The sequence below is a fragment of the Colobus angolensis genome, unplaced genomic scaffold (assembly GCF_000951035.1).
Source record: "Colobus angolensis palliatus isolate OR3802 unplaced genomic scaffold, Cang.pa_1.0 Scaffold102, whole genome shotgun sequence".
Classification (NCBI taxonomy): domain Eukaryota; kingdom Metazoa; phylum Chordata; class Mammalia; order Primates; family Cercopithecidae; genus Colobus; species Colobus angolensis.
In genome coordinates, this window is record NW_012111142.1 from 8,854,147 (window position 1) to 8,870,235 (window position 16,089).

Sequence of the window (16,089 nt, forward strand, 5' to 3'; positions counted from 1 at the left end):
AGGGCTAGTTACACAGATCTTTGTTCCTCACGTCAGGTGCAATAGATTTCTAGCACAATTGGCTCATGGAGTCTGAACAGGGAGGTAAAGGTGGAGGGGTACAACAGCCTCAGAGATGTGCTTTATGAATCCAGTTTGAAATTCGTGGCCTTTATAACAATAGCTGTGGGCTTGCTGAAAGCCCAAGAGTAGCCCAGGGTAATCAGGAAAGGGGCTGTCTGTAGGAATCTCCCTGGGACCGAGCACTGGCTGCCCTCAGGAAAGGCCCAGTGACCAAACTGGAATTCCAAACTCAGTCATCTCCAGCCTGACAAACTCCAGCACCATTACCCAAAGAGCTGAGCAAAAATTGTCCCACACTCTATCTCCTGGTTTTCCAGCTCTGTCACTTGGCACCATTCCCCTGCACAATCGGGCCCCTCCTTCTGCTTTCTGTGATGCTCCAACTCTCATTGTGTCTGAGATTCTGCTGGCCATATCCTGGCTGCCTGCCCTGCTCCCACAGCTGGTCATCCCCGACAGGTCCCTGGACTTCCTGCTGCCTGGGACCTATTGCCATTGTTCACAGTTCTCCTTTACCAGACTGCATTCTTCCAGGGATGGGACCATGTCTGATCCTTTTCTGAACCTCCAGCACCCAGCATGGGGCCTGCACAAGAGATCTCCAGAGAGTATTTTGCCCATTTCTGAAGTGAAGGAGTAGCACCATAAATTTTCTTCATGCCATTGCTCTAATCCATATCACATCCCCTTCCTCTCACGGCACTCAATGGCTTCACTTTGCCATCTCTCATTTCTGCAATGTGGCTTTTGAAGCCTACGCTTTCTCTCTGTCCATTTTCTTCACCCTAAAGGCATATAGTTCAGAAGAGATTCATTGAGTGCTGAACTCTTTAGATCTTCCTTTCTCACAAAGAAGAAAAAAAAAAGAAAAAAGCCTCTCCTTATTGCTTTTTATTCTGTCATTAATTTACTTTTCAAAAGACACCTTGTCAAGCTGAAGATTATATCTTTAAACCATGTATTTACACCCACTACCTATAAAACCTTAGATTATAGATCTTCTTAAAAGACCTAAGGGAAAATGCATTGGATGAGCTTTATGCTTTTTGCTTTGTGAGAGCCATTCTTGAAGAGGGAAAGCTGCTGATGTAGTAAAGGGTTGCTATGCTTGAAACTGCCACTGTATTTTAATTTTTAAAGCTCCTGGGGATGTAGCATCCTCAGAGGAGTGGGACAGGTGCTGGCTTGGGTTCTCTGGCTCAGAAGATAGGAAGATGGCATTGCTCAGCTGGTGGTTTTGGCTCACAGACGATTCAGGCAATTACTTAATCTCAAAGTTCTCATCTTTTGCCCAGATTACTCCACTTACCTCCTGATGAGCCTCCCTGCCTCTGGTTTCTTTCCCTCCCCTGTGCCCCACACACTATTCTCCAAATCCCTCCACCGACAGACAAGAGGAAAGGGTGGGTGGAGGAAATGGAAGCATGTGTTGGATGCATTCAAGCCCATGAGGCTCAACCTTGCTGAGATTCAGTTTATTGGCTGCACAATAGGCACAGAAAACTAACCTTAAGAGATCTTGCATAGGACTAGTTAAAATAGCACAAATAACTTTGCTGTCTCTGCCTTTTTGTTTTGTCACAGACCCCATTCCCCATGCCCATATAATGATTCCTCCACTCTCAGGAGCCTCAACCTTGGCTGCACTTGGAATCACCTGGGGAACTTTTAAAACTAAGGATGTCAGGCCAGGTACAGTGGCTCACGTCTGTAATCCCAGCACTCTAGGAGGCCGAGGCGGGTGGATCACCTGAAGTCAGGAGTTCGAGACCAGCCTGACCAGTATGGTGAAACCTCATCTCTACTAAAAATACAAAAATTAGCTGGGCATCATGGTGGCGTGCACCTGCAGTCCCAGCTACTGAGGAGGCTGAGTCAAGAGAATCGCTTGAATCCCGAAGGCAGAGGTTGCAGTGAGCCAAGATTACACCATTGTACTCCAGCCTGGAGACTCTGTCTCAAAACAAACAAACAACACCAACAAAAGAAAACCCAAAAAACTACAGATGTCTGGTCCCTACCCCCAGTGATTAAGATTTAATTGGTTTGGGGTGCAGCCTGTAGACATCAGGGTTTTAAAAACTCCTCAGGTGATTGTAACATACAACCAAGTTTAAGAACCACTGTTTTTAGGTCAAGATCGAATGCTCTCTTTAAAGTGCTCACGTGGCCTGGTCAATTTGGCCCTTGGTCACTTTCTAGCATGAAACTGCCACTACTCAGTAAATAATGAATGTAGGTTAATTATTAATATAAGTTAAAAAGTAAAAAGCAAATTAATGACAGGACGGAAGGCAATAAGAGAGTCTTTTTTCTTTTTTCAGACAGAAGATCTAAAGAGTTCAGCAATCAACTTCTAAATCACATTCTTTAATAGTCTTAATAATGATGATGATAAGGGTGAGGCTAATAATGTCCTGTATGACAGGCATGGTGCCAAGTGTTTTATATGCCTTATTTTATTTACATGCATTATTTTCCCCACTCCCCATTCCTGACACATACGCACCTGCACACACCCCTAATTGTCTTTCTCACTTTCAGACTTTGTCTCATGCTGAATTTCTGTTTGAGAGATCTCCTCCCTCTTTGCCTACTTGAAAAGTCCTTCAGGGCCTGGGGCAAGCCCCATGCCATCCACAATATACACACTCATGGAAAGGTAAGTCTCTCTCCCACCTGGCCTCCTTCAGCACTTATTTTGTGTGCTACATATTTTAGCATTAACTCAACAATTAATTTCCCTAAAGCCTCCTCTAGTTGTTTTATATACATAATTCTTATTCTTACTTTAACAAGATTGAGGACTCTGGAATGACTTGAAGCATCAATATATATGTTAGTCATCAGGCGTTTCTTGAGTACCTACTATGCACTAGGATTGTAGATTTGGCCTTCAAGGAGCTCACAATCTAACACAGGAAACTGACGGATAAACAGAAAATTCAGTGCTACCTAAAATGTTCTCTATTTGAGGCATGACTGGAGTGCTGTGGGATTCTGACGCTGGCTGGTGTGATTGACCACCCCTAGAGATGGGTCAGAGAAGGTGAATTGATAGTCACTAGTTGGCCTCTTCAAATCCACTCTCCACTCTGGGAGGCTGACCAATGTGCTCCTCATCTATGAATTGACTCTTCAATTCATTCACTTATTTAATCACAGCTACTTACTAAGTCCCTGCTACATTTAAGGCAAAGCCTGACCTCCGGGGCTACAGTGCTAAACAAAACAAACTTGACTTCTGCCCTCAAGATTATTATCTCTTAGGAAGAGATAGATCTTAAATAGTCACAGGAGATGTGGGGTTAAATATATATGCTATGATCTGAACATGGTCCCTTCAAAATTCAAATGTTGAAATCCTAACCCCAAAGTGATGGCATGAGGAGGTGGGACATTCAGAAAGTGACTAGGTCATGAGAATGGAGCCCTCATGAATGGGATTAGTGACCTTAAAGAAGGGACCTAAGAGACTGCCTAGCCTCTTCTACCATGTAAGGACACAGCAGTAAGACAGTCCTGTAAAAACTAAGAAGTGGGCCCTTACCAGACACTGAATCTTCCTTGATCTTGGACTTCCCAGCCTCCAGAACTGTGAGAAATAAATATCTGTTGTTTATAAGCCACCTAGTTTAAGGCTTTTTGTTAGAGCAGCCCAAAGAGACTAAGATAATATAATTACTAGTTATGAAAATTGCAATGAAGGAAAAGAAGTGTTCCATGAGAAAATAATTAGAAGAAATGTCACATTTGTGGTAAGAACTTAAGGGAACTAGAGAGATTAATTGAATTAATAAATGAGTTCAAATGAAGGAAAATTGAAATAACTCAAGTCAATTTTTAATATTTTTCTCATTATTTCAGAGTGTCTGCTTACCCTACCAATTAATAATGTTTCCATGAAAGAACAAATATTGTTATCAAAGAACTAAGAGAATTCTCATCCTACTTTGTTTAATTGGGCGTTGATTGTTTCAGGTGTCTGCTTGCTTTGTCTCTAACATCCTGTAAGTTCTCTCTGGTCATGGATTGAGTTTTCTCAGTTTTCTATTTTACTTTATTTTTTTGATGATTCAAGGTGCTGTGAGCAGGACAGAGCTTTTAGTTAACAGTCAACATCCAGTTGCTGAATAAAATGATTGAGTTTCGTAAGTAATAGAATAGTTGGCTGTAGATAGCAAAACCTAGTCTTAGGCCTGGAAGCTGGCAGAACAAAGAAAAAAGTGTGCTGATTTGCATTGTCTCTCAGTTGAAAGAAGTCTTTATCCAATAGTCAGTGCAGGGGCGATCCACAGCATCTGGTCCAGCCTGTGCTCAGAGGCCCTCAGCAAGCCTGCGTTTGTACTTTCCGCCCTGGACACGAGGCCCCTCCATTCTGAGGCGCAGGATTGTCACACTCTCTTCTCCTTTCCTGGGTGCCTGTTCTGCACACAGACCAGGAGCTCCAGCAACTCCAGCTCCCATCTGCTTTGGCTCCTGTGGAGGAAGTTTCCCAGGGAGGAGGAGGTTAGCATATGGTTAAGAAGGAAGTGCCTGTCTGGTGACGAACAGGGAGGGGTGGGTGGGACCCTTGGGAGATGGACTGGCCTCCCCTCCTTTGGTTGACTGCAGCTTGTTGGAGGTACCTACGGATAAGGCACATAGGGTCTTTGCTTCTTTGCTAGTCCGAATGTAGCAAGGGCAGTTTCACTGTGGAGACCATGGCAGACAGGCTTTTAATTGTCCCTGGGGGCACTGTCCAGGGGGTTGCAGAGCTGCTACTGAGGAGGGAGGGTTATCCTGTTGCCTGAAAGTTGTCTGCAATCCCTCCTTGGGGAAATGCCTTCAGGTAGCAAACCAAGACGTCTGTGCTCACTGCCGTGCACTTAATTTGAAACTGGATGGAGTGAGAAGAGGCCACTGGGAGCCCATCTCATGGAATTGGAATCCGCCGTTCCATGGAAGATGGATAGCGGAGGGAGGCAGAAGGTGTGCTCCGTTGGAAGAATGACACAGAGTCACTGGAGGGTGTGGAGAACGGGGAGGACCGCCCGGCTGGGGAGTCAGAGAAAAGGTTTGGCCGGGCACCTCCCTGGAGAGGATTGCTAAGCTTTTGTATGAGGATCTGCAAATCAAACCCCCTCAGACTCTGGCAACAGAGGCACAGAGGGTGACTGCCTCTCTGCACAGAGCATCTGAACACATGCACTGACCATGGACTATCTGAAAATCTAGCTCAGAGAATTGCCTAGCCTGGGGCTTGGCCTGAGTTTTGGACGTTATCATATGAGAAGGATGGACTAATCCAGTGGGTATTTTTCAATCATTATTTTTCTCATCACAATTTCATTTTTCCTAAATGAAATCTTACGTGGACCCCAACCTCGAAGTCAGATGAAAGTGGAGCTGCTCTATTTGAAGCTGGATGTCTGTCAGGCTCGCCCTCCTCCACTGGGGCAGCTCTGAGACCCCAAGGCTCCTCAGATCACAGTGTGAATATCATTGGATTGGATTATCTCCAAGTTCCTTCCAGCTCTGTAATTATACTCCCTGATGGGGCAGCCACAGCAAGGCTCTCTGTCTCTTTCTCCCACCTCTGTGCCTTGGTCCCCATAGGCAAAGGTTTGCTGGGAAAATTCCCAGGGACTGTAATGGGCCTCCATGGAATTTGACTGCCCTGCCTCAGACTTCCTTGCCAGCCCAGTCTCCATCAGGCTGAAAGTTCAGTATGATAGCCCCAAGGCCACCTGATGTCCACACCTTGCTTGGAACCAGGTTGATGGAGTGCCATGAGCTGCCTGCAATGAACTAAGTGCACTGCCTGCAACTGAATGCAGGAGGAATGGAACCTTGGGAGCAGCCCTCTGTCTCATCCCTTCCTGCAGATCATTATGTAATGCCCACACCTTCTCTGATGCCCACCACGTGTGCAGGTGTCTCCGCCTGCCTGCCACTGAGCCTGCCACTGGACCATGGAGAGGCACGTCTGGGTAGCCCACACTCCCTCTTCTCCTTGTCTCTATCCTGTGTGGACGGGGATCCTAGCAAGTCACTGGTTCTGAGGGCCCTTGAGGTGCTATAATTAAATTACTCTGGCAAGGCTCACATGTGTTCCTTTAAGCCAGGCCAGGTTGATAACCAGGAACTGGTATATACCCCACTTTCCACTCCCCAAGATGACACTTACTGAAGTTGTCTCAGATCCTCTACTCTCATTCCCCAAATTTCCTCACTCTTAGGATGTGACTCAGTAGGGTGTAATGGTTAAGAGATTGGGTCCTGGGTCCAAATCCTTGCTCTTTCATTCCCCAGCTAGGTGACCTTGAGCAAATTATCCAACCTTCCTTCTGCCCTGGTTTCCTCATCTGTAAATTGGGACTCATAATAGCATTTATGTCATAAGGTTGTTGGGAAAATAAATGAGTTCATATACATGCTGCTATAATGGTTGTTACCAATAAGGCTTAGTTATTTTGTCTGTTTATTGATCTTTGGTCCCCTTGGGAATGCTGCCTGGCCAATGGGAAAATGGTGGCTGCAACCCAGTCCATACCCTGCTTGGGAAGTCAGGAAAGCCCTGGACCCTTGAGCTGTGCTGTATCAGTCCAGAGTGGTTTTCTTTTTCTCTCCCAATTCACCCACCTACCAGGCAGTGCCTTTTTTCCAGTTCTCACAAGGAAACTGGAATCTGCAGTTCCATGGAAGATGGAACTGGCCCTGGGAGTTGGTCTCCTTGGTTTGTATTCTCTGCAGGCTCCTTCTTAAGGTCTTTGGCTTTCACTCAGCCTCTTGGCTTATCTCCCACAGGACACAGGCAGCTCAGATTCTATTCCCTTTTGCCACCAAAGGAGGAATTTGAAGAAGTAACAACCCAGAACAATCCTCTACCAATGAAACATCCCACATGAAGCTGTCTCATCTTTTTCTTATTATAATAGAGCCTACCATGAGTGTTAACTAGTTTAATCCTCAACACAATCTTTGAGAAGGTTCCAGTATAATCTCATTTTAGAGGGTATGCCCAGATGGAAATCGGCAGCTTAGCAATTAAAGATCTGGGCTGAATGTGGTGGCTCACGCCTATAATCCCAGCACCTTGGGAGGCTGAGGCGGGCAGATCACTTGAGGCCAGGAGTTCGAGACCAGCCTGGCCAACATGGCAAAACTCCATCTCTAGTAAAAAATACAAAAATTAGCCAGGCATGGTGGCGCATGCCTGTAGTCCCAGCTACTCAGGGTGGGGGTGGGGGAGTGCGGGCTGACGTGGGAGAATTGCTTGAACCTGGGAGGTGGAGGTTGTAGTGAGCCAAGATCACACCATTGCACTCCAGCCTGGGTGACAGAGTGAGACTCCATCTCAAAACAAAAACAAAAACAAAAAACGAAAGATCTGTTTGATACCTGAGCTATGCTATCCTGCCTCCTACTTAGAACTACTCTCCCAAAGAGGAAATAATAACTCACCATGATCTCATTTTAAAACCAGGTCTACTGCATAAAGATCCCCTTGTATCCTAAAGAAGTTGGTATTTGTAGTTTGAAGCTTAAAATATTTAAATTCAATTTTGCATTTAAAGATTTTAAGCTTCAAACTACCGACTGCTCACCATGTTGCTATCCCTTGTTTGGGTCAGAGACTCAGAGATTCTGGGGGTAGGAAGGACCTTGAGGCTGTCTTGCCCAATCATCCCTTGGAAGAATGAATCTCTTTCATTACAATTCCCTGAAAAGTGGTCATCTGTCCCATTCCCGCACTCCTGCCACAGTACATGCAGAAGAAAGTCCTCCCTCATTAAGCCCTCATCCCTTTGCTATAGCTTCTCTCCTTTAGTCCTACAACCTAATCTCAGGGGCCATAGAAAACATGTCCTCCCATGTGGTGGTTTATATGAGACTTGTCCCTCCTCAGTCTTTCTTCTTCATGCCAAAAGTTCCCAATCTCTCCAGATCTTCTTAGTACATAGGTTTGAGCCTTCCCACTTCCCTGGGTTGCCTGCTTTGCTTTGCCAGTATCTGGTGAAATGTGACACCAAGAACAAAGATCTTGGTATGCCAGAGAAGAATCTTATCCTGGACTCTTGACTTCTGTTAACCCATCTTTCACTATGGGGCCGTCTGTATCAGGCTCCCACTAACTGAACTGGGACTAATGGTTGGCCTGTTTCTTTCACGTGGCCGTTGGGCCACATGGCTTCAGCTCCCTCCACCCTGTGCTTCAACTGTTTGTTTACTGGAGTCAATTGTAATACCTTGGGTTTGCCCAGCCAGACTTCTTTGTTTTTCCCTTTGTGTTTTCTTCATTGCAATAGCCAATTTAGGTTAATGTATATATTGATTAGGTAGCTGATACATTTTGCCATCATTTTCATATAAACAGTTTCATATGCCTGAAAAATTGGGAGCTTAGGAACTGGAACATGCATAGAGACTCTTGGGGCTAAAAGGGAACATAGATGAGAAAGCTAAGCCCCAGAAAGACGTGAATAATCAGTGTCTCACAGTGACTTAGTAAAGTGTCTGGGATGCACATCCACATCCTCAGACTTCTTCATTTTTAAGTGATGGACTTTTAATGCTTGTTTGATGACTTTCTTCCCTGGTACAAGTTGGTTCATATTGCAGCTATCTGCGTTTAAACTTTCCTTGCCCAAACCTTGTTTTTAGTCACAACTCCTTACACTGAAATGACAACTACCTATCTCTTTTAGTGAGTTGAATTGTGCTTCCCCAAAAGATACGTTGAAGGCAAACCCTTGTTACCTGTGAACATGATATTATTTGGAAATAGGATCTTTGCAGATGAAATCACATTAAAATGAGGTCCTGCTGGATTAGGGTGGGCTCTAACCCAATGACTGGTGGTTCTTATAAGAAGAGAAACAGAGTTATAGAGGTAAGAATGCCACATGAAGACAGAGGCAGAGACTGGAGTGATGCATCTACAAGCCCAGAAATGCCAAGGATTGCTGACAACCACCAAAAGGTAGGAGAGGGGCATGGACCACACACTCCCTCAGTCTCTGGCAGGAACCAACCTAGCCAACACACCTGACTTTGGACTTCTAGCTTCCAGAAGTCTGAAACAATATACTTCTGTTGTTGTAAGCCACCTAATTTGTGATGAATAAACTAGGAAACTAGTTTATTCCTCCATAAATAAATCCTGGTATCCATAAACATCTTGGTGAAAAACAGTTCTTATCTGAGAAAAGTCTTGATGGCAAGGACAAAGCACAAGAACTATTAAGTGTGATGGATGATGAATAGAACTCTCAAGGGTGGCTCCTGGGTAATGGCTAGGAGGGCTCAGAAAGGAGGGCCTGGGAACCCCAAAAGTCCTTTCTGCACTGGCCCCTTTGAGCTGGGCCAGGCTGGAACTGGGTGGGGATGCACAGAGCTTACCTTCTGTCTGTATTTGCTCACAGGCAGGGCCCAGGCGACCCAGGCGGCACTGGCACCTGCAGCTGGTGCCCTCGAGAATGGGCACCCCATTGTTGAAGCAGGGCCCACATCGGCAGGCATTGAATTCCATCAGATACTGGTCCAAGGCGTGGCGCAGGTTCTGGCGCTTGGCCTCCAGAGGCCCCAGGCTTGTGTGCCGCAGCACCTCATGAATAGGCTGCATCTGTGGGCACAGAAAGAACACAGCGCCCCTCCCTGGGCTCTGTCTACTTTCCCAGAGCCTAAGAACCGAACATCAAGCTTCTGGAAGGCCTGATACATGCCAGGCACAGACACAGACACAGACACTCAACTTATCCCACCACCTTGGATCCTCACAGCCGCTCTCTGACATAGGCACTAAACAAACTCCTCAGCTCCCAGCAGAAGAGACGGAGACTCAGAGTGTGTAAGTGACCGGCTCAGAAACACACAATTATTAAGAAATAATAATGAAGATCAGGTTTAGAGAGGGGCAGCTAAAAGTCCAAGGTCACACAGCTAGGACGTGAGACACATTTACTTAGCTTTTACCTTGTGACAGGCCTTTCCCCTATGTCATCTCCCTTAATCCTCACAATAATTCTGGAGCAATGTGTACATTCCCCACGAGAATCACCTACTTAACTCTGAAACCTGTGCACTCCCAATCCCAAGTGAGCTTAGAAGTTATTTGTGCCAACTCATCTGCCCCATCTACAATGTTTAGGAAGCAGGAAAAGTATGTTTTGATTGTCAGCCTTCAATGAAGGAATTAATAAAATCCTTGACAGGTAGTGTTGTTGTCATTGCTGAGCAATTCCCGTAATGGTGTAACTGTGGCAGCTACATGTGGCTGGGTAGGGGTTATTTACAACTGATGCAACCCATTCCAGGCATGACCATAGTTCAGGGTTTCTCAACCTTGGCACTATTGCGTATCAAGTTGGATAATTCTTTATTGGCAGGAGTGGGCTGTCCTATGCATTGTAGGCTGTTTAGCAGAGTCCCTGTTCTCTACCCCCTACCTGCCAGCAGCCCCCTTCCAGTTGTGAAAATCAAAACTGCCTCCTGATATTGCCAAATATTCCTTGGGGAAAATAATTGCCTCAACTGAGAAGCAGTAGATGAAGCACAAGGAGCAATGAATCTGGAGCCAGAAAACCTGACTTCAAACCCCAGCTACCCTGCTTCCAATTGTGTGATCTTTGGCATATGACATACAGAGCCTCCTTCATCATCTGTAAAGGGAGAACAGTCATCGCACCTTCCAGGATTATTGTGAGGATTAAGGGAGATGATATAGGGGAAAGGCCTGTCACATGGTAAAAGCTAAGTAAATGTGGTTCACTTTCCAGTTATGTGGCCTAACTGTCCCTGTCTAAGTCTAAGCTTCATTATCTAGAAAATGGGAATAATACTTAATTTCCAGATTTCTTATGAGGATCTAAAGAAGTACTGAATGTGAGATACAACTGTACAAGGGACGAATGACAAAAAAATTAAGCACCATTTTTGTTAGCTGAATGTGATAATAGTAAACAAACAAAAAACAAACAAACAAAAAAAACCCCAAACTCTGTGTTTTTGAAATTGCATGTACATATGGTTATCTGCAGCATGCTTATAATGTTACACATTTTAATACACTCATAAAAGGAAGGAACTTCTCCAGATCTCTCATTTTAAGGAGAGGAACCTGAGGCCCCCCAAGGGGAAGTGATTTGCCAAGGTCACAGAGCAAGTCAACAGTAGGACTGAGCCACATTACGGTAGTCTCACTTCCCTGGAAACAGAAATCAACTAAGGGCACTGGCAATAGCTTTGACTGAGTTCCTGGAAGTGTGTACAGAAAGACCTGTGGCAAACAGACTTTGGCCTGTGGTCAGGGGCTGCGGTTGAGGTCAGCAGGCAGGTAATATCAGGACTGGTAGGGCCCCCAGCCAAGGGGAGAAAACCACTTACTGGAAGTTCAGGGAATTCAGTCCCATTGTTAGGAAGTCAGCGTAGAATACGCTGCCCTTTTGGCCTGGTCAAAGATGACTCTTAGTTCCAGGGAAGGCCAGGACCATTAAGCATGTGGAGGTCTCTTTGACTTTCCAGTGGAGCTCAGCACCCAGTTCCCTACCTCAGATCTCTCTCTCCCAGGAACCACAGGAAGAGAGAAACTACTCCATAGGGTGGACTGGTGGAGTTAAAGGAGGGGAGAGAGGTGGAGAAAAGGGGTCTTAGGACGTTAGAGCTTGAAAATGTATTGGCAATGATCTTGTTCCCGTTTTGCAGATGGGAAAAAAGACTCAGCTATCAAATGATACAAGATAGCAACACAAAATAACACACAGTAATATATCACACAACACAACATAGCAAAATAACATAACACAAACGTAACATAACAGGACTCCTACTTTCATGAACGTGCTATAAACAAGCACTGCTGAACTCTGGGAGATACGCAAGTGAATAAGACGCTGTTTCCACTCTGAACATCAGGCTCCAAATAACCCTTACCTGGTCCCCTTGTCTGTAATCTCTCTCTTCTTCAAATCATCCTTTATTTCCCCGTGAGCATTCTCTTTTTAAAGCACAGTGCTAGCTGTGTTACTTCCCTGCTGTAAAGCCTGCCCAAGGCTTAATGCATCGAGTCCAAACTTCTCAGGGGGCAACATGAGTTGTGAAGAGACTAAGGATGTTAGTGTCAGTCAAACATGACTCGAGTTGGACTCTATCATTTGCCAACTTTGAGATATTGTGCTGAACCTGTTTATTCAACTGACATTTACTAAGTAACTTCTGATCTCCTGAGTCTTGTGACGTTATCTCTATGTGATAGAGCAGGAAACTGAGGCTCACTGAAGGAAGTAACTTGTCAAAGGTCACACGTTGAAAAAGTGGCTGAGCTCTGACCTAAATTATGTCTTTCCCCTCCCTCCCACCCAACCCTGCCAAAGTCTGGGCTCTTTTTTCCAAAAGACTGTAGTGGTCTTCTCCAAATGATGACCCTCAGTCTTCCCAGGGAAGTTTTTCTCAAGGCAAACACCAAGTTCCCCTCTTGCCTGTGAAAGTTTATATATTACTCCTGATATCAATTTTACAGTTTTTGCTCAAATCACTAATAGCTTGATGATATCAATTTTCAAACTCTATGTGAATTACAGTTGCGTGAAAATGGTTTCTTACTTATTGAAGAAGAAATGAAATCAAGGTTAATCCATCTGACCTCTTTCTTCACAGAAACCAGGGTGTTAGAATAGACTTCAAGGTTTAACTATAGGTAACTACAGGTATATGTTTTAAGAGAAGGACTATATCCATATCTGGGATTTTAAATATACGTAGAAAAATAGAAAAGGGTAGGGAGAAAATGGATGAGAAAATGATCATCTTTTGCTTCAAAGTCTAAAATGCAGTCTTATTTTGAACGGACTACACCGCATATTGACAGAAGTAGTTTGGCAACAGCTAGAACAATTACCTCCTTTGTGGTTAGAATAGAGTTTTCCATACTTTGTGAAGTTAAGCATTTAAGGCAGAGTTTCTCAACTTTGGCATTATTGACACTTGAGGCCAGATACTTCTTTGCTGTGGGGTCTGTTCTGTGCATGGAAGGACGTTTAGCAGCATCCCAGGCCTCTGCCTCCTGGATGCCAGTAACACCTCCTTTGCCCCACTGTGGGTGGTGACAAGAATATCAAAAACATCTCCAGACATTGCTAAATTTCCTCTGTGGAGCAAAACTGCCCCTAGTAGTTGAGAGACACTTCTTCAAGGGAGGTGCTAGGACAGAGAGAAGTGAGAATTGGATATGAAGTCCAGAGGTCTGAAATCCAAGCATTGCCACCTCTGAGCTCTATGACCTCAAACATTTTCACTTGATTTTTCAGAGCCTGTTTCCTAAACTTTTTAATGGGAGGGAATAGTATCTATGCCAGAGGTTCCTGTAATGGGGAGATGAGATAACTTTGGAGCGTGGTAGCAAATTGCAGCCTGGGTCCAAGTCTAACCCACAGCTTATTTTTGTATGGCCTTTGAGCTAAGAATGACTTTTATCTTTTTAAAGAGATTTGATGAAGAAGAGAAAGAAGAAGAACTACTACTACTAATTTGTGTATCATAGATTGCATATGTCCCACAAAGCCTAAAATATTTACTCTCTGACATTTTACAGAAAAAGTTTGCCACCCCCTAATGTAGCCCATGTGATTTTTAAAGTCTTTTATGTATAAATAAAAATCACGATTTGCCTAATGTGAACTCATGCTGAGGAACTTCTGGGATGAGCAGTGTAAAACTGGGCACTGACCAGTTTCTGATCCCTGCTCTCCCGTGGCCTGGGTCTGAAGTTGTGCATTCCCTGGAGTCAGGCACAAGCAAGGCCACTAGTTCAGTGTGCCGTTACATTTAATCTTGTTCTTTGATGGGCTCATAATAAGAAATATGAAATGATCTGGTCTGCTTCACTTTCATTCCTCATGGACGTAGAGTTTCTTCAGCTGCGAAAAGACTTACCTCAAAATCGATAACAACAGGATTATACTTTAATGACCTCCCCCAGGAACGGTATGTAATGGTGCTCCTGTTCTGTGCCAAGCCACCACTCCTGCCAGAACTGCCACCTCGTACCCGAGAAATGATGTCTTCCACAGCCATGGCCTTCCTGGCCCTTTCTGCCGCCAAGAGGATAAACTGCATTAGCTCATTTCCCAAAAAGCCCAAGGACTGGTTGACAAATCCCACTAATGAGATTTGGAAGAAAGGTTACATGTTTTCTTTAGATGTTTACCATTTTTCTACTCTTCTTGGTTAGCTAGCAGGACAAGGCAAAAGGGAAGGACCAAGACTCAAGAAATAGTCCCATCCTCTGGAGTGGAGAAACACTGTGAGGACAGCCTGACCCACATGGAGGATAAGGGGGATAGGAAATGGGTGGTCATTCATTTATTCATTCATTCGCTAATTCATTCATATGTCAAATATTTACTCAGTACCTGCTATATGCGAAATAGGTTCAATCAAATATTATAGGTGCTATAGATGTTTCTATAGGACTCAATGGGGGCACAGCGAAAGAAACTAGTCAGCTATACAGTAGGAGGTGTGGGAGGCAATCAGGAAGAAAGGTGAGTTGTCTACAAAGGTAAGTGAGTATTTGCCAAGTAAATGAAGAGAGGATAGAAAGAGAGAGGAAACAATTTGACTTAAAGCCCGGAGTTACAGGTAACCTAACACAATGGGAATAGCTTGAATCTGTTTAATATCTATTCTACCTACTACATTATAAACTTCATCTTCCCTGTATCCTCTGTGTCTCCCACTTGGGGAAGAAAATCTCAATGCCTGTTTGAGGAATGGATGAGTAAATGAATACATGAACACCCAAACTGACTTGTTCAGAAAACGCCATAAAATATTCCTGTACAATCCCTCTCTAATAATTGTTCTTTGTGCTTGGACTCGGTAACCATATTCTCTCTCAACAGCCTTATTTCCTTCCTCTGAACTGTAATATGATGGGCCTTCATTTAAACAGCCCATTTTCCAGATGCCTTTCATTCTAGTTCTTACTTGGATCTTTGTCTAACACTTGAAATCTAGGAGGGTGCCCCATATAAAAGTAAATACTTCAAAGGTGATTTTAAACCCATGGTAGATTCAAAATAGAGCCACTGCGGGTCATTGGTTTGGGTCATTTAGCACCTATGCAGTCTGATCATTGAATACAATGAAATCAACTGGGAAAAAAACATAGCTTCCAAGTCCCAGTGTGTGTCCAAAGGAAAGCCTGGCTTCTCTTTTTGGGAGATCTATTGCTAAACACTTGCCAGTTTTGCCATCTCCAAATTTTTTACAATGGTCTCCTGATAAACCTCCATCAATATTTATTCCACCTTCATATTGAATGCCCAAGGAGCCTCCAAAACATGTCATGATATCTCTGCTGGTAATACCTGCAACAGGGACACAGAGAAACACAAAATGCTGAGTTATTAAAAGACACTTGACACGGTACAACTATGTCACAGTAGTAAAAGTTAGCTTCATGTTTGGAGTCCAAAAGGCCTGAGTTGAAAGCCTGGTTCTTTAATCCAGTTTCAGTTTTCTCTTCTGCATGGTTCCAACCAAAATAATTCTTGAAATGAGAAGAGATATGTGTTGCACATACTAGTTGGTAAAAAATGCTAGCACTCTTGCTTTTGACCATTCTTTATTGAGCCACCTTCAGGCAGTAATTCTATCTCATCCATCTGCATTTGCCCCCATGCCTACCTCAGCACCCGGGCCATGATAGGCACCATTACTCTGAACTTTTGAACATATTTGTCCCTACTATAAATGCCTCTCCTCCTCCCTTTCCATCATCTTTCCAAAGACTACTCTTCTACCCATCATCTCTCCAAAAGCTTTCATTCAAATGTCATTTACTCCATGAACCATTTTTAGATCTGAATAATTCCCTCTTTTTTCAGAGCTACCAATGTTCTCTGTGCCTGAGTGATCGTCTTCATCACAATTCTTTTTGTCCAGGTCGTCTTTGCACCCCAGAGAGGCCAAAGTCTTGCTAGAAGATGAATGGATCACCATGGGAAGTTTACCTGCCCTTCAGACCCCATAAAGACTGTCAGG

The 16,089-nt window shown here is 44.2% G+C and overlaps 1 protein-coding gene across 1 annotated transcript in view; it reads right to left on the minus strand.

The window, feature by feature from the left end:
- Window positions 1–4,006: 4,006 nt before the first annotated feature.
- The window catches only part of C8A (complement component 8, alpha polypeptide), a 62,527-nt gene continuing 50,444 nt past the window's right edge, over window positions 4,007–16,089 (minus strand). Inside the window, exons 8-11 of the mRNA XM_011941439.1 lie at window positions 15,288–15,413; window positions 13,975–14,132; window positions 9,448–9,670; window positions 4,007–4,542 (exon numbers count right to left, since the gene is read on the minus strand). Of these exons, the coding sequence (XP_011796829.1) occupies window positions 4,391–4,542; window positions 9,448–9,670; window positions 13,975–14,132; window positions 15,288–15,413 (659 nt within the window). The 3' untranslated portion in view covers window positions 4,007–4,390. The remainder of the gene's footprint in view (window positions 4,543–9,447; window positions 9,671–13,974; window positions 14,133–15,287; window positions 15,414–16,089) is intronic.